The sequence below is a fragment of the Orcinus orca genome, chromosome 8, assembly GCF_937001465.1.
Source record: "Orcinus orca chromosome 8, mOrcOrc1.1, whole genome shotgun sequence".
Taxonomy (NCBI): Eukaryota; Metazoa; Chordata; class Mammalia; order Artiodactyla; family Delphinidae; genus Orcinus; species Orcinus orca.
In genome coordinates this window covers 9,709,311-9,727,444 of record NC_064566.1, presented here as the reverse complement: position 1 = coordinate 9,727,444, position 18,134 = coordinate 9,709,311, and the positions used below count along the sequence as shown (strand labels likewise).

The 18,134-nt window shown below is 61.6% G+C and overlaps 1 protein-coding gene across 6 annotated transcripts in view; it reads left to right on the top strand.

The window, feature by feature from the left end:
* Positions 1-18,134, top strand: part of DAGLA (diacylglycerol lipase alpha) — a 62,448-nt gene that overhangs the window by 19,963 nt on the left and 24,351 nt on the right. For 2 of the 6 annotated variants that reach the window (XM_033414148.2, XM_004264193.3), the window contains exons 2-4: positions 15,526-15,664; positions 16,070-16,281; positions 17,660-17,761. In XM_033414148.2, coding sequence (XP_033270039.1) covers positions 15,570-15,664; positions 16,070-16,281; positions 17,660-17,761 — 409 coding nt within the window. In that variant the 5' untranslated portion in view covers positions 15,526-15,569. Of the gene's footprint in view, positions 1-6,445; positions 6,585-9,940; positions 10,193-10,236; positions 14,428-15,525; positions 15,665-16,069; positions 16,282-17,659; positions 17,762-18,134 lie in introns of those variants that run through there. The other 4 variants (XM_049713403.1, XM_049713404.1, XM_049713405.1 and 1 more) reach the window with 4 other exon arrangements.

The window sequence follows — 18,134 nt, the reverse complement described above, 5'->3', positions numbered from 1 at the left end:
TTCATCCAGAAGGAGGCTCCTTAACGTACCCTGTGCTCGAGCCCCTTTTACAGGAAGCGGGGCTCCGAGAGGTTGCACCTGGCCCACAGTTCGTAGCAGCCGAGCCCATACCAAGCCTGGATTCTCTGACAGCGAGCCCCATGCGTCCCCCCCTCTGCCCCCGACTGAAACCAAAGTGCTAATAAATGAGCACATCGATACATAATTCATCCCACCTGGGATCCCTCTGGCCTTTTTTCTCTGAGGAACTCTGAGCCCTTCCCAGACGTGATCTCATGTGTCCTCCCAAGGCCCAGAAGAGTTGAGAGGAGGCCAGGCGCTGAGGGTGGTGGAAGGGCCGCACAGAGCGGGCCACGGGGCCTAGAAACCAGCCTGCCCGCTGTCCAGGCCCCCTTTAGCCCTCTGCCTCTGGTAGGGGAGATGCTGGGGCGGGGACGTGTCTCCCGGTGGGCCTGTGCTCTGCCTCTGGTCTCCCGATTGTGCAGGTGTGAGCCAGGAGGAGAAGGGACGCTGGGAGAATCCTGATGGGGCCCCACGGGGGGATGTGGGGGGGGGATGTCGAAGCCCAGGGCTCTGTCTTAAGGGGAAGTAATCTCGTTGTGAGGCTTTTTATAGTGCTTTCCTTCTAAGAAGCCTCCGCTCTGTCTTGTTTGTTCTCCTCACATTCCTAGGAAGTTGGCAGAGAGCAGATGAGGGTCACGGGGAGGAGGCAGAATGAGGATCTGCAGGGCAGGCCCTTCACCAAGTCGTCTCCTGTCCCCCAGCGGCCCAGGAGGCAGCCACTGTTCCCGTCTCCATTGTCTGGAGAGGAGCGAGGCTTAGAGGCCTTAGAGGGTCACAGGCAAGTCACTGACGGCCTAGGTTTGGGCCTTGGTTCGGATTGATTTAGAACACTGTGCCTAGAGTGGTCCTTCCTGGCCCCTCTCCCTCCCAGGGCAGCCGTTCAGTGGCATCGGTATTTCAGCATCTTCCCTGGGATTGTGTCCCCCAGGCAGAGGCCGAGGGCCTTGGCACTTGAGCGTTCAGGGGAATTAAAAAGCGAGTCCTGGGGAAACGGGAGATCGCTGAGGCTCTAAGAGGGGAGTCATTCCCCAGGCGCTCCCTTTCCTCCTCGCTGACAGCGGGCCCCAGGATCCTGGGGAGCCCCCCTGGCCACCCGGGCTGCAGGCACATGGGTCCCTCAGGGACCCTGTCTCTGGGAGGGGACTCGAGTGCCCACTGCGTCCCGAGAGCACGGCCCGCAGTGCCCTCCCCGCTGATGTGCGCCCGCCCCCCCAGTGGCAGGTGGGCACTACAAGCCACCCCCCCACGGATAGGCCAGCTCATCAGTGCGGTGGAGCCCCTCAGTGGGGTGTGGGGCTGGGGTGGTGGTTGACCAGCAGACAGAGACACCCTCTTCCCGAGCCTGTTTCCCCTCCTGTAGGGGGTTCCCATCAACTCTGAGGTCTCCTCTGCCTGAGTTACGCCCCCCCCCACCCCGCGTGGCCGTATCCGTGGTCAGAGCCAGTGGCCAGAAGAGTAAGGAGTTGAACATTGAAGGAGAAATGCCTCCAACCTCAAGCTCATTGTGGCGAGCCCTCAGGTGTGGGAGCAGAGCCCAGGGACCACCCCTGAATGGGTGCCTGCTGGACCGACACCCTGGCCTGTGGCACACCCGAGGGCAGGACTGGGCTGAGCTGAAGCTCTGGGGAGTGCGTTCCCCCAGGAGCAGGGGAAGCAGGGCGTGGTCCATCCTTCCTGGACTGCAGGAAGCGCTCCAGAGCCCGCCGGCCCGGTGTCTCAGGGCTCCGAGGGCTGCTGCAGTGCCGGCCCCTCCGCCTGTCCAGCTGCACGGCAGTCAGGCTGGGGCATCCTCAGCAGCGCCCATCCCGTCGGTCACCACTGTCTGCTAAAGCTCATTCTGAGCCCTGCTCCTCTCCCCACCCCCGTCGTGCCCGCCTTGGCCCGGAGTTTCCCACTGCTCCCAGGATGAAGCCTGGCTCACGAGACCCCAGGAGCGTCTCCAGCTTGGCCCTCCCGTCTGGTCAGTCTGGTCTTTAATCCGCGTCCTCCAGGCTCTGCACACGGGCCTCTTCCATGTGTTCCCCCGCTACTCTCTCTCTGTGGCCGCCTTACTCCGTCTTATCCTTCAGATCTCAGCTCCGGCTCCCAGCTCTTAAGACAGCTGCCCCTCACCTCCCTGCTCAGGCTCTGACACGACCCCTCTTCTGAGCACAGGTCGTAGAATTTTTCACCGTTGTGTGTGAAGATTAGCTTGAAACCTCTTTCCTTCTAGCCTGTCAGCTCCGGGAGGGCTGGACCCACCTGGGCCTTTATTTACTGCCGTGGCCCCTGGCATGTAGCGGGCACTCCGTGCGGTGGAGGGTGGAGGGTGGCTGCATGCGTGAACTTAATTTTTACTAGGCTTCACCTGTGTTCACACCCCCAGGCCCCACCTGGGGAGCTGTTCCCAGCCTCTTCTCGCCTCACATCCTGGCGCCACCCTGAGCCCGGGAGTCTGAAACCAAACTCTGGCCACATGTGAGGGCTAGGGTCCTCACCGCTGCCGGGCCCGGGGCCGCCTCATATCCTGTGCTCCTGGGTCAGCCCAGCCTGGGGTTTGGGGCCCGGGTCCGCCTGGGGTCTCTGGAGGAGGGAAGGGCTCACTCAGACGCCTGCCACCGATTAGAAGAAGGACAGTCACAGTCGAGTGCATCCAGGGAGGCTTCTGGGGAGATGGCAAGTTTGGAAGCAGGTGGGGTTGCCGAGGAGCCGTGGACTGAGGAGGGGGCCGGGGGCCCGGGGTCAAGGGGCCTTGGAGCCTTCGGGCTTGAGGATGGAGGCTGTGGTGGGTGGTTACGGGCCTCGCCTCCTGTCTCCTCTGTGGGTCGGCCAGGCCTTCGCTCTCTGGGGACCCAGTGTCCCGGGCGCTTGCCGCCAAGGTGGTAGAAAGGTTGTGGGAGACTCGGGGCTGGGAAGCCGCAGCCGTCCCCTCAGCCCTGGCGGGGACCCCGCTCAAGGTGGGGATGGGCTGTCGGGCTGCAGGGACGTTCTGGTCGGGCTGCTCCATCTGACGCTGGCAGGGAGGGGCACCCAGGAGGCCCCTGAGCCCACGATTCTAGGTCACCTCCTGCACCATCCAGCGGCAGGAGTGGTATTTATAGCAGCCAGCAGCCGCTGAGGGTGGGGCAGTCAGCAGGAGCCGTGACGCAGGCCGCCCCCCTCCGGTCCCCTAGCTCTCGCCGACTCCCTCACCCCCGCTCCGCCCCACTCCAGAGCCTTCCTGGGCAAGCGGCAAAGGGCTGGGCCTGCCGAGGGAACAGGCATTGCCGCACTCCCCGCCGAGCCCCAGAGGAGACAAGGTGCCACCTTCTGCCTGGCAGGAGCCTCGGCCTCAGCCCATCTGGCCAGGACCCTGTCTGTCTCCTGAACCCCAGGCGGGCATCCCGTTAGCACTCAGTGCACGGCCCTGCTGGTCTCTCTCGACGGCGCCGTCAGCTCTTGTTGAAAGGTTCGTCCCCTGGAGTCACCAGCAGCTTTGCCGACCTCCCCAGGGCCGGCAGGTGCAGTGAAAGGCCTGTCTCATCCCTACTGGTAGTGGGCAGTTAATGGGGCCATGGGCACCTGCCCCAGGTTGACTGGGAGAGGCCCCGCCAAATGCCCATTAGCTCCCTGCCGTGACCTTGTTAAGTGGTTATGGAGTGCCACGCAGGGCTGGAAGGACGGGCAGCAGTCCAGCCCTCGGTCACCAGGGCTGTGCCGGGCAAGTGGCTGCGGCTCCACCTCCTGCCACACCCAGGGAGGAGGCCAGGAAGCAGAGGCCACAGAAGTGACAGTGTGACGAGGCTGGGGCCCCAGGCCCTGAGGGTGAGTCCTCTGGGAAGGAAAGTGACACCCAGCTCCGGAGCCGGAGGTCGGGCCCTGCTCTCTCCGAGCCTTCACCTGCCCAGATACAGGGCAGGACCGAAGGGCGTGAGGAGGCAGAAGGCTGACCTTTGTCAGGTGCCTGATGGGGTGGCCCCCACTGTGGAGGCCAGTGCTCCCCCCATTTCCAGTCTATGTGGCCCCGAGCCTCTGGGCGCATCCCCCAGGCCAGGAGAGAAGCAGGGGGAGGCCAAGGTTTCCTCCTTGGGGGCCTCCAGTGTAGCGGAGAAGGTGAGGCGGGAGCACCCGGAGCCTGCGGGAAGGTGGGCTGCCACTTCGCTGGTTAGCCACAGGCTGACCCACCAGGGCTGGGGCTTAAGGCCAGCTGGACAGGCCCTGAGCTTCACCGGGGAGGAGCCCCTGGAGTGAGCGGGCGTCTGGAGAGCAGGAAGCACTGGGCAGGGCCCGCTCCGTTGATGAGCAGGAGATGGACATGGGAGCAGGAAGCAGGCTTGCCCAGTGGCAGGGCCGGAGGGGGCTGTTGGTGGAGAGCTCTGTAGCTAATGCTTGGGAGTTGTAATCTTATTTAAAGGGCAGTCGGGAGCCCTAATGCACTTTTGAGGAGGGGGTTGATTTAACTAAAACTGTAAACGTGTGTGCGCCTAGCTAATGCTACCAAGCCCCCGCTCTGTGCCGGACCCGGCTTTCAGCACTTCACAGCTTTGAACTCACTTTGTCCTCTTCCACGAGGGAGGCGCTGTCATCACCATCCCGTTTTACCGAGGAGGAGGAAGCAGTGGTGGATTCGTCTTGGGAAGTGACTCCGTGCCGTACTGTACTTTGAAGGTCACGGCTCAGTGCACGTCTGAGTGGACAAAAGCCGGGTCCAGCCCTGTCCTCCATCCAGTGGCCTTCGAGCCCGCACCGCTTCCCGGAGGCCTGTGGTCACGTGCTTGGGTCTGGCTTTGTCGTGCCTGGGGAGGTGCGAGGGGATGAGGGGCCTGTAGGAGTCTCTGAGCACCTGGCTCAGTATTTCCTTTGGCCCTGTGTGGCTCAGGCCAGGCAGACACGTGTGATGGTCGAATTAGCTTGGGCTCCTGGGTGGAGCCGTCCTGCACCAAAATAGCAAGTAGAACTCTAGAAGTCAAGGCCAGAGTGGACCTGACAGGTCATCCTGTCCAGGGCCTCTCAAACGTTTTTAAGCACTGAGACCGTTTAGCTCAAACACAGTGTTACCAGCAGCCCCAATATGGAAAAGCCGCTCTGGCCACGTAGCCTGCAAACCCTCGCCTGCTGTGACCGTCTCCCCTCCTCTGGGGGTGTCTGAGGTTTCCAGAAACCCACTTGGGAGAGCACTGCCATCCGCTCACTGGGCACAGGAGGGGAGGGCCACAGAGGGGCAGGGCCTGGGCTGAGGCCTGAGGGCCGTTGGAAGCAGCACCTACCACCTCCAGCGATGCTCTGTGGCGGGACAGGACGCCGGCCCTCCGGTCACACGCGGGAACTCTGCAGACCTCCTCCCCCGGGAAAGAGCTTGTGTTACGCAGTCACTCGATCCCTGCCTGCTTCTGCGATGCCCAGGGAATGGTTGAAGTGAAACTCAATAGCCTGAGTGCGGGCCTGTGCCCTAGATGGCCGTGCCGCCCGGGCAGGTGGCCCCTCCGCCGATCCTCCGTGGCCCATGCAGCCTCCCGGAGTCTGGAAAGCATTTCCCCCAGTGCAGGCACAGGAGGAGGCAGGCGCGATAGGACCGTGATGGCACAGGGTATGCTGGGCGTGGGGGTGGGTTCCCAGAGGGGAGGTGTCAGGCTAGGTGTGCCTGCTTAACATCCTCATTAGCAGCCTCGCTAGGGGGCCCCTCATGAAGTGGAGGGTGCTAATTCCTCTCAGAGGTGTTGCCGCACCTGGAACGGGGAGTCTCTTCTCGGAGCTCTTGGGAAGCCGGCCAGAGCATTGCGGATGAACTACCTTCTGGGGGCCCCCCAGGCACTGGCTCGCAGCAGAGCAGAGGCCCTGGGGGAGGTGAGGGGCGAGAGGGCCTGGGGGGGACTGCCGGTAGGATGCAGAACTGGGCATCCAGCCCTCAGGGCATCTGGCCACTGAGCCACTGAGCTGGGAACACAGACAGACAGGGGCATTCCGCAGGAGCACAGGTGTGGCCTTGGGCCGGAGCTCCCCAGTCCCAGCTGAGCCGTGGGATGGTGATTCCTATCTCAGTGGCTCTTCGTGGATTAAGGAGGCAGAGCCAGTGAAGCCTCAGCCTGGCAGGTGGGGCTCCTAGGAGAAGCTGCCATCCCTGCCTGAGAAGGTAGGTCAGGGCATTGTGTAGGCTGGCACGGGTGAGGGCAGGCATGGGTCAGCCTGGTGCCAGGGGTTGGGAGCAGGGCCTTTCCGTGTGGGAGGCTTGACTTCCCTCACGGAGATCAGCGGCCCTGCCACAACTCGGGCAGTGAGGACGAGGTCTGAGCGCTCTCAGGAGAGGTGATGGATAAATAATACTGATATCAACTACTTCCCGAGAGCTGAGCGCTTCATATGCCTTATTTCACTTACTCCTTACGATCCCCTGTGAAGCGGGTACCTCCATTGTCCTCTTTTGCAGATGAGGAAACTGAGGCTCCGAGAAATGAAGGTCACAGGCAACTAGAAGTGACAGAACCAGATTCAGACTCGGGGCTGTCCCACTCCAGGGCCGGAGGGAAGGCAGCGGCAGGCTCCTTCGATGAGCCGTCACCCTCCAGGTGCACGCATTTGAGAGGGTGGGTTCCAGGGGAGGTGGGGTAAAGACATTTAGCACGTGAGGGACCCTGAGAAGACCACAGGGGCAGCACAGAAAGGACTCCGCCTGGACAGAAACAAACCTGGGCTGGGTGCCTGCATCCGTCCACAGACAGACGGGAGGAACTGGCCAGGGGCTGGGAAACCCAGGTGCCGCGAGTGCCCAGCAGGAGGCCAGCAGAGCCTGCCTCTTCCCCGGGCACCAGAATGAGTGTGGGACAAAGGCCATTCCTAGTTTCAGGAAAATAAACAGTCTCCAAGGAAGAATTCAGAAATGAAACCTGGCCTGGCCAGAGGGGAACCTCTTCCACTATGGGAAACAGGTCCATTCCGGCCCAGAACTAAGTAAGCCCCGGTGTAACCGCACCCCCCACCCCCAAGGAGAGCACGGGGAGGGCTGCGGAGTAGCCACGGGAGGGTCCTGCTGCCTCCCGGGCCCTCCGCCCTCGTCCCCCAGCAGCCAGCCACTCTCCCAGAACAGCTAGTTGATTCCCGGGGAGCTGGCTGGTGTCAGTGACAGGGCCCGTGGCAGATGGTAAATTCTGTTTGTTGTAGATGAGTGGAAAATAATTAGTGTGAGAACGAGGAGCTGGAGCCTCTGTGATGAAGGGAGCCCTGAGGAGGGCTCGGGAGGGGCTGAGAGCACAGCCTGGAGCCTCGGGCCTGGCCCTCGCCAGCTGAGTGACCTTGGGCAAGTTTCTTAGCTTCTCTGGGCCTGTTTCCTCATCTGTAAAGTGGGTTAACAATAGCACTTACCTCATAGGGCTGCTCCAAGGACGCCACTGAAGTAGGTAATATCTGTGAGTGGCTTGCTCCTACGGTACCTGGCGTGTAGTAGATGACACGTAAGAATTTTTTTTGAATAACTGGTGATAGAATAATGGTTGGGGCTATTTCCGGGTCCAGCCCAGCATGACCGTAGGCGTGGCCCCCAGTAGCTGGGGCCCCTCCTTTTCATCCTCTTCCCTGAACTCTGTGCCCAGCTCCCAGATTGCTCTTTCGTGGGGAGGGGCTGTGGCCAGCAAGCACGTGGATGTGGAGAGAACTCAGCAGGGAGGCCTGGCTTCGAAGCCTGACTTGGCCTCCCACTCCCCGGGTTATTTAACCTTGGAGCCTCGGTTTCCCTATCTGTGACATGAGAACAGCTATACCCACCCATGGGCTCGTGGTGAGGGGCACAGGAGGTGCTTCCCCTGGTCCTTCCAGCCTGCCCTGGTGGGGAGGGCCAGGAAGGGGCTTGCGAGTCTGAGACTCTGCGCGGGGGAGGGGAGCAGAGGCGGCAGCATCCCCCCCGCCCCCACCGTTTCAGTCCCAGGGCCTGGGCGTGTGAGGACCCACCTCTTGCCGAAATCCGGCCTCAGCCCCGGGCTGGCTCGCCTCTACCTTCTGCTTCGGCACAGCTGACGTGTGAAAAGCAGCAGCTTTCCGGCCCCTAACTTGGGTTGCACACACCCAGGCCCAGGCTGGCTGTGCACGTGGCCCCGGCCCACGCGCGCTCCTTCTCTGTCGCCTCCTTCGCTGCCCTGCCCCTCCCCGTGCCTCCCAGGGCCCAGCTTCTGTGTGGGACCCCACACCTGGGAGGGAGAGGGACTCGAAGGGCCGAAGGAACATGTGGGAATAAGGAATCGCACTGAGGGGCAGAGAGTTTTCCTTTTAAGTAACTCAAGGAGGCTACTTTGAAATCCCAGCCCTGCCTCGTCTTTGTCATGGGATCTTCGGGCAAGCCATCGCCCCTCTGTGACCTCGGTTTCTCCATCTGTAAAGCTGGGGCGGTACCCCTACTGTCTGACGAGGCTGGAATAAGAGGACACAAAGTTTCTAGCTCTGGGCCCACCACCCACGCACCTCCAGGCAGCCCGTGGACCCACCCCCGACCCCCGGGCTCAGTTTTCCTTGTCTGCAGAGTGGGGCCAAGGCCCACAGTCTCCCCGTGGTGGTGTGACCAGGAGTCTGGAGCCACAGAAGGACCCGGAGAGCTCTTTGTGGTCCCCGAGGCCATGGCCCCTCACTCCGTGGGGGACACGGGACGCCTGCTCCTGAGTTCAGAAACAGGCCTTTAGCTGAATTCTGCTCCTCAGAAGCAGCAGTTAAAACATGGGCTCTGGAACTAGGCTGTGTGACCTGGAGCAAGTCACTTCATCTCATCTGTAAAACATGGTAATAGCAGTGCCTACCTCACAGTTACTATGAGCATTAAGTGAGTTATGTTTGCAAGGGGCTTAGACAAGACCCAAGACATGGTAGGCAACTGACAAATGCTGGAGGGAGCAGAACACCTGGGTCCCCAACTTCAGGTGGGCTGAGCTCTCCTCCATCGCCCTGGAACCGCCCTGCAGCCTCGTGAAATGATTCTAGTTAATACGTGCGGATCCCCTCTCTCTGCAGGTGCTCCCTCATGTAAGCCTCACGAGCCAGCAGAGAGATGAACTAGCTCTCTTAACCAGCCACACAGCTGAGAAGTGGGGGTGCTGGGATTTGACCATCCCTGGAGCCCGTGCTCTGGACACGGCTAAAGAGTGCAGGAGCCGTCTGCCAGCCCACGTAGGCCAGAGGGCAGCCCCTGGTGAGCCCGCCCCAGCTGGGACAGAACCTCTGGGGGCCACCACTTGCCCTGCAGGCTGCCCGGGGTCCAGTCTCCCTGCAGTCAGATGCGCCCCTCAAGACTAGACAAGCTCCAGCGCCCGACACAGCCCCAGAGGGTTTAGCGGGCAGCAGGTACCTGCCCCTTTCACTGTTTTTGAAGCATCTTCTCATTTCAAAGCCCTGTCACATGGGGCATCCCATTCATTATGGGAATGGGAGTCCTGGGCCCTCCCCTCAGGGCCCCAAGGATTGCAACACCTTACTAAAAGCTAGAAGAGTCCTTACCCAATTTCCCTTTTAACTTTGGCCACCAGGAAGCGTCGAGTCTAATGATAGTTCTGCATGTAGCTCCTGTGAGGGCCTTTATGCCTTACACACGTACAACAATTTCCCCAACCTTCTATTTTAATCTACTTACTTTTTGTTCTGAGGTTTGTTTCTACATTTATATTCCACCTTTTCATTGTTTGTGGTTCCTGTATAGGCACCTGCTGCCTTAGCTGTGGATGTAAATAAATATTAACAAATACAAAAGTACAAGGCTCCCCTTAGTCCAGGCTCCTTATTCTTCAGAAGAGGTAACTGAGGTCGGGAGGGGTGGTGACTTTCTGGCCCGGGGGTGCTGCCCTTGGTCTGGGACTGGCAGCTCTGGCCCAGTCACCAGGCCTCAGCAGGTAGGGCTAAACGGGGTCTAGGGAAGGTGGGCTTGAGGCTGAGGTGTCCTCTTCTTCACCAGCTGAGCTGCAGAGTGATGGGGACCCCACCCGCCGAGAAGGTGGAGAGCTAGCCACTGATGACTCTGCGTGAATCCGTACAAATGATTGATGCCTTCTTTCGGGTTGATCTCCAGCGAGGGAGCTCGTGTGGATTTTGCCGGCTTCCAAGAGAGTTATGTATCAAGAGTGCAAAAGAGAGGATCTCAGCCCAGGCTCCCTGGGGGGACACTGCTAATGGGAGTGCCTCTCGGGGAGTTCGAGAAGGGCGTGCTGTGAGGAAGGGGAAGGGATGGGCCACCTTGGGGACCCTGACTGTGTGTTCAGCACCAGGTGGGAGAGCTGGGAGCCTCTGGGGCCTCTCTGAGCCTTGGTTTACTCACCCGTAAAAGGGGGCCCCAGGACTGTTTCCAAGGCCCCTCCTAACCCTGACGTTCCTGCAGTGGGTGTGGGCTTTGGACGGCAGAAGGAAGGACCCGTGTCCCTTGCCTGCTCAGCCTGTTGCTCCTCTGAAGGTGTGGGGCAGAGTCTCTGAGCCTCAGCCTCCTCGTTCTTCAGTAGAAATATTTAGCGGAAGAGCCAGATGCCCTGAGCACCTAGTCTGTGACGGGTGCTGGCCTAAGTGTATGACTCACTTAACCCTTGTGACAATTCTGAGGCAGCTACTGCTCTTAGCCCCACTTTAGAAATAAGGAACCATGGCACAGAGAGATTAAGTAACTTGTCTAAGGTCACACAGCCAGTAAGTGCAGAGCCAGGACTCAGACACAGCCTGTTTTTAGAGCATGTGGAGTGAGAGCGAGGCTGTCACCCTGCATCACTGCCGTGAGGATGGCAGGTGATTAGTCCAGGACATGGGAGGTGCTCAGCTGATGTCAGATGTATCCCGGTGGCCTGGACCTGGCTGTCATCCCTTCCTTCAGGCTCAACTTCTAGCCCATTTTCGGCCCGGATGCCTGAAACCACCTCTGCCAGGTGGGAAATCTCATGGGCTGACCTAGAGGCTGCTGGTGACACTGGACGGGCCTCCTACAGCATCATCCTGTCCTCTGTGGTTCACACTGACTCTGGTGTCCTGGCCCACCTGCAGGCAAACGAGATGAACTCCCATGTCCCACCCGCCCCGAGCTGGCACTCTCTGTCCCGGGGGCAGCCTGTGCCCTCCTCCCTTCCCTGGGAGCTCTCAGCACCCCACCAGCTGGGACCCACCGCCAAGGGGCATTCTCCCTGAAACCTGCTCCCTGGACCAAGCCCAAGGGGACCTTAGGATCAGGGGTGAGGCCCAGCCCAGGGCACTTGAAATAGCAGCGCCCCTGCTCAAGGCCCCTGTCAGGGCTCGTATGTGCTCAGTCTGGCCCTTGCTGGTCAGCTGGAGCCAATCATGGGCATCCGCAGCACCTGCCCAAACCCCAGCACCTGTCGCAGATCACCGTGCCACGAAGTCCCCAGAAGCCCCTCAGGAGCCCTGTTGATGTGATGCCCCCCACCCACCCATTGTGAATGGAGCCCTGGGCTCCGCCGGGACCTATGCAGACCTCTGTGACCTCGTCCCAGCCAGCTTTCGCTGCAGCCTTCCATGGGGGTGCCGTTGTCCCCGTTTTGCAGCTGAAGAAACCAAAGCCCTAGCACAGTTAAGACAGCCAGAGGAGAGGATGGTCAGGGAGAGCGCTGGGGAGCGACATTTCCCCAAAACTGAAGGATTTGAGCGAAGATGGAAGGAGCCATGCCCCCAGCGCTTACGACAGCTGCTTCAGGGGGATGGAGCGGTGGTTTGGAGGGGCCAGGGCTGCCCAGGGGGAGAGGGGGTGTGAAGGAGAGCAATGCTGCAAGGCCCCCGCCCTCCGGGACTCTCGGGTGAGCTGGGACAGGGACGGTCAGCAAGGAATCAGCAGGTGGCCAGGGCTACGCTGGGATGAGGGATCCCATAGGGTGCAGCCTGTTCTGCACGAGAGGAGTGCGGGGTGCTGCCAGGGAGGGTTTCAAGGGGGGCCGACTTTTGGTCGGCCCGAGAAAGATGAGTAGGATTTTGCCCGGCCGAGGAACTGGGGTAAAGAAAGCACAGATTCCAGTGAGGTGTTTTTAGGGAGCAGCAAGTTTGGGGGGTCTGGAAAGGAGGGTGAGGCAGTGTGAGAAGGGGCTGGAGTGCCTCCCCAGCCAGAAGGCGGCCCTGTGCCTGTCTATGCCTGGGATCCTTAGGGCTTGGGGAGTATCTTCCTGCTCCAGGATTCAGAGAGGGCAAGGCACCTGCCCAAGGTTGCACAGCCTGCCTGCCAGTTACTGAGGCCATTAGCTGCTGCCTGAGAGGCTTGGACTTTATCCTGCAGACCACTGGAGCCATGGAAGGTTTTTAAAGTAGGGATCAGCACGTGCATCTTAGAAAACAGTTCTGCATTTTTAGAGAGAGGAACTCTGAGAATGGTTAATACTTAACTCGGGGGCCTGAACCTCCATCAAGGAAATTGGGCTTTGTGGGTAGAGGAAGAAGGGGGCCTCGGAGTGCCACTCAAGTCATTCCATCCACGTGTGGGGTTGTCCTGGTGCCTCCCCTCACACCTGCCTCTGTTGGGGGGGTGCCCAGCCAGGGGCATGGGAGGCGCCCAGCAGTGCCCCTGTTCTCCCCCGCCCACCGGCGGGGGCGCCACACCTCCCCTGGAAGTGCCCCTGGTCTGGGTAAGGAAGGGAGGCTGGGCGCTGCCCCCACTGAGGTTTCTGAAGGGCACGGACCCTGTGCCCTAGGGGAGGAGAGCCAGAGGTGGTGCTTTGTGGCAGCCCCGGACCAGGAAGTAGCCTCTGCCCTCCCCCATCCTGAGACATTTCCTCCGGATGAACTCACATCCCCAGCAGGGGAACAGGCCCCCATTGTGAAGGGCTGGGGTCTCGAGAGAAAGGGCGTCTTTCAGGCCCTTAAAAATAGCAGCCCTGGGATGTATGAATCTGCATGGAGTAGAGTGGCCCATCCTCCCCCAGCAGCAGCACAGGCGCTGTCACCCCCCAGCCCACACCGTGACCTGGTGGTGACCAGCTGGAGAATCCACTAGCCCAGGCCGCTGGTCCACCGGCTTCACGCACTCTCCCTCTGCTTCGCCCGCCTGAGCTAAGACCGTCGCTGGCTTTGTCCAGCACTGCTGGGCCCTCTCGTATGGTCCGCACTAGACCCTTAGCAGGTGGGGATAATCGACACTTTACAGATGAGGAAACTGAGGCACAACTAGTAAGTCATACCTTTAGCGGGTGATGGAGCCCGGGTCGGAAGCCAGGCAGCGCTGGGCCTAGGATTCTGCCCAGCTGGGGGCTGGGCCCGGGTGCAGGCTGGAGGGCGCGGGGTGTGGTCCCCAGGCCTGTAATGGGGCACCCGGTGGGGTCAGCCCGCAGCAGCCCTGCCACGTGACCTAGGTGGGACTGGCACTGACCACAGCTGGTGGCTGGGCACTCCCTGAGCCGGGGGACAGAGGCTGCCACTGGCCGTGTCACTCCAGGGTCTTGACAGATCTTCGGCCACTTCTGCAGGGGAGCCAGGCTCACCCCACCTCTCCTGCCTGAGAGCAGGTAGGGCGGGGCCGCGTGCGCCCGAGGTTGTTAAGTGAATGACACGTGTGAGTTGAGGGAGTTCTAGCCATTCTAGACTCCAAGAGGTGAAGGGCGGGGGTGAGAGCAGGCGATTGGGAAGGGTTCACCCTGCATCCCTGAGCACGAGATGTTCTAGGCTCCTGGCAGGGCAGCCCTCACCCGCCAGCCCCTCTGGGACAGCCCTCCCCTTCCTCTGCCGGGGTCTGGCCTGATTAGAGCGGTGCTGCAGCACCTGCTGGGACCTCTCAGTCACTTCATTTGTGTGAGGGGCCCCTGAGCCCAACCCCACGCTCCAGCTCACCCTCCGTGGGCCACCTGGAATCAGGGAAGGGCTGTAGAGAGCTGGCGGCTGAAATACCAGCTGTTGGCAGCTCTGCCCTTCCCAGCCCTGCTGCCACCCATGGAGTCCCAGCCCCTCCCATCCTGTCCGTCCTTTCAAACCGGAGCCGTTGCGGTCAGCCGCTTGTCACAGACACAGGACTGGAGCCCCAGCCTCCTGCAGTCCCAGACCCCCACCCCCCGGACACCCCGCCACGCAGCTCCGCGCTCTCCATCCTTCTCCTGCTTCCCAGAATCCGTGCTCCGACTCCTCCTTGGAGAGAGTGGGATGATGTCACTTCCTGAGGGTGGGGGGAGGAGTAGGCACGACCCCAGCAGGCTAGCCCGCCAGCCTGCCCGCCAGGCCGCCACCTCTCTGGGAGCAGCCGGGCAGCGGCTGGATGAAGCGGCTGCACCAGGGAGAGGGCGACCGAGACGGGCTGGGCTGGACGTGCTGGCCGGCCACCTGGTTGCACACCCCGTCGCCCACCCTGAGGGCCGCGCCCACCGGCCGGGGAGACTTGGCCACTTCCCGAGTGATGCCGGTCTCCGCAGACACTCTTTTTCCCTGGAGCCGTCACCGGGGAGAGGAGGACTTGCCGCCCACCTCTGGACCAGGTGCCATGTAAGCCTCTGCCAGCCTGGGGGCAGCTGCCCACCAGCACCCAGCCTCCCACAGCAGGGGTTCCTCTGCACAGTTGAGCGCAGGGCTGCCCCGGAGCCCCTCACCCGTGTCTCCCGGGCCGCCCCCGTGGGGAGCCAACCAGCCGGTGCCCCTGCCCTGGTTCCTAGGACTCTAGGGAGGGGGGGAGGCCCGGATTCCTGGGCCCTCCTCCCTGAGCTTGCCTGTGGCTAACTTGAATTCAGCTACTTCAGAGAGTTGAGATCTGGGCAGTAAAGGCTGCATGGCCCAGGGTGGGTGTGGGAGCGGTGGTCGCCAGGAGGATGGGATACCCGCAGGGCTTGCCCACTGCCCTTCCGGCAGAGGGGCTGGGCACCCCAGCTACACTCCTGACCCCCTGTCTCAACCACGTCCTTCCCTGCCAAGATGCATAGCTGTGATGGGGAATTCTGTCTGACGGGTGCAAAGTCAAGTCATGGAGCGTGCTCCCAGCATTCCAGCAAAGCACGAAACGGAAGACATCATTCCGCAGATATTTACTGAACACCTACTATGTGCTGGGCGCTCCCATCCTCCATGTGTCCAGCCCCACGCATGCCCTCACCCCCACCTTCCCCAAGGCCTTCAGCCTTCCACCTGCCCGGCTCGGCGCATGCCGGGAGACAGACTCAGGCTCGGCCTGGGAAGCCCTCACCCAACCCCAAGGACAGAATGAACTGGGCAGCAGGTGGTGGGTGAGGGGGCTCCCTGATCCCATGGAAAGGGAGGCAGGGGTGAGCCCAGGTCTTTAAGGGAGCTGAGCAGTTCCTGTTGGGGTGACCCCAGGCAGAGCTGATCCCAAGGGGTCTGTGCCAGTCTTGCGGGGAGGAGAGTCCTCACGGGTAAGACTGAAGCCAGTGTCTGGCTGCTACAGTTTTAGATATCGGCTCCAGGGGGTGGATACTGTGGGAGGTGGATCCTGCCCAGGGATGGGCCTGAAAGCCCTGGGGCTGTAGGGCCTGGGAGAGATGCCTCTGCTGCTGGGCACACCTGACCAGGAGCGCGGTGGCCCTGGGTGCCGCAGCAGCCCGGGCAGCCTCAGGGTCCTCTGCTCTGTTTCAGGAGGTGAGCGCCAGGCCCGCTGAGCCTCTGCAGAGCTGCCAGCCATGCCCGGGATCGTGGTGTTCCGGCGGCGCTGGTCTGTGGGCAGCGATGACCTCGTCCTGCCAGCCATCTTCCTCTTCCTCCTCCACACCACCTGGTGAGTCTCGGGGCCACGCCACGGGCCTGGAAGGAGGCCTGCTGGCCATCTGTCCCAACCCTGTTGTGTTCCCAGCTCCCCGGAGTTGGTGCTGAAACGGCTACGCCTTTAGGGCAATACCCCCGTGGAGCCCAGAGACCCCGCCTGGCCACCTCCGGGCCTGACCCCAGCACTGGGCGGAGCCGCTGTGCTGTCTGCCCACGGCTGGTGGCTGGGCTCCCTGCTCTCGCTCCCCTGTCCCTGGATGCCCGTGTCCTCAGAGGGACTTGCCGCCAGGTAGACAGGGGTCCTGCTCCCAGAGCAGTGAAGCCCTCCACCCCGCGTCCAGGCTGCATGCGGCTGCCCGCCGGAGGCCGTGGGAGGTGCGTGGGCCGCCCGGCCCCTCTCACGTGCACGTTCCCCCAGGTTTGTGATCCTGTCCGTGGTGCTCTTCGGCCTGGTCTACAACCCGAACGAGGCCTGCTCCCTGAACCTGGTGGACCACGGCCGCGGTTACCTGGGCATTTTGCTGAGCTGCATGATCGCTGAGATGGCCATCATCTGGCTGAGCATGCGCGGCGGCATCCTCTACACGGAGCCCCGCGAATCCATGCAGTACGTGCTCTACGTGCGCCTGGGTAAGGGCCCCCTGCCGTGGGTGAGGGGGCCGCTCCGGCCCACCCCCACCCCCTCCCTCCTCCTGGGCCCAGCGTTCTTTCGGCCACACGCGATGGGCTGGGCCCTGTGCCAGCACCAGGGCCAGCAGCGAACAGGCAGACTTACTGGGCCCGGTTCTGGACCGGGGGTGGGCAGACTGCGGCCTGAGGGCCAAGCGCAGCCCGCCGTCTGTTTTTTAAATAAAGTTTTATTGGAACCCAGCCACACTCATTCATTTAGTACTTATTGCCTCTGGCTGCTTTTGCATGACCACAGCAGAGCCGAGAAGTTGTGACGGATGTTATGACCCACAACATCTAAAAATATTATTTACTCTGTGGCCCTTTACAGAAAAGCTTGCTGACCGCTGCTCCGTCTAGGCTGTGCATATCCTTCAGCTGCTTTGTGACCCTTCCCCAAACAGCCCCTCACCCTCCCGGGGAAGCCCCTCAGGGGCCTGGACCAGCTCCCGGAGGACCCGCCTGTCTCCTCTTCCTTGGGCTCGGGTCCCAGCCGCCTCTCCCAGTCGCTCCTGGTGGATACTCTTGTGCTCCTGTGGCCTCTGCTAAGTCCTCTTCCCGTGTTAACTCAGGGAGGAGCCATTGTTGGCCTCATTTTGCAGATGAGGAATCTGGGGCCCAGGGAGGTTACTTTGCTCGCTTAAGGTCACATGGCTAGAAAGCATATGAGTGTCAGAGCTGAGATTTGAACCCAAGTTGTCTGGCTCTAAAGCCTGGGCTCTCAGCTGCCACACTGGGATGGCTGTAGAGCTGGGGCTTCCAATGCTGCCCCCTGGGGGGCCGTCAATTCTCCCACCTGCCCCCCTAACCCCATCTCAGCCCTGGGCCCACTGCTCTGGTCTGGGCAGGGCACCTTGGGCAGCTGGCTGCTGGGGCCCTTTCCCTCTCCTGCCTCAAGTGCCAGAGGCCTCCTCCTGGGAATAGCAGTTTCCATGAAATGAACACCCCGTCACCCAGTTCTCACAGCCCTGTACCGTGGACCTTGTCACCCCCATTTTACAGACGAGGAAACGGAGGCTCAGAGAGATTAGGTAACTTGCCTAAGATGCGTCTGATCCCAGAGTTCATGGATATAGTTCTCATTCCCGAACGAACAGAGAAACGCCTCTTCGTCATGCACCTTTGCAGTCACCTTCTCAGGGGGACGTCGGGGCCTGAGGGCACATGAGTAGAACCGGTGGTGGGACAGCCACACCCCCTGGGCCCTCTGTGCCACGAGGCCTGTGTGGCAGGGGCGGCGGGCAGTCTACTGTGCTGGCCAGGCATCCTGTGACAGGGGGAGCCGGGCCCAGGTTCCAGGGCCTCCCGTCCTTCAGCTAGGGCCCTCCTCTCCTTGCAGCCATCCTGGTGATCGAGTTCATCTACGCCATCGTGGGCATCGTCTGGCTCACCCAGTACTACACCTCCTGCAATGACCTCACTGCCAAAAACGTCACGCTCGGTATGTTGGTCGGCCCGGGGGTGGAGGGGCTGGGGCCAGCCCTGACCCTGACCCTAACCCTAACCCTAACCCTAACCCTAACCCTAACCCTAACCCTAACCCTGGCATGGAGGGCACAGGACCAGGTTAGACAGGGCAGCCCAGGGATGGAGGGGCCGGGGCCAGCCCTAACCCTAACCCTAACCCTAACCCTAACCCTGGCATGGAGGGCACAGGGCCAGGTTAGACAGTGCAGCCCCGGGATGGAGGGGACGGGGTCAGCCCTAACCCTAACCCTAACCCTAACCCTGGCATGGAGGGCACAGGGCCAGGTTAGACAGGGCAGCCCCGGGATGGAGGGGACGGGGTCAGCCCTAACCCTAACCCTAACCCT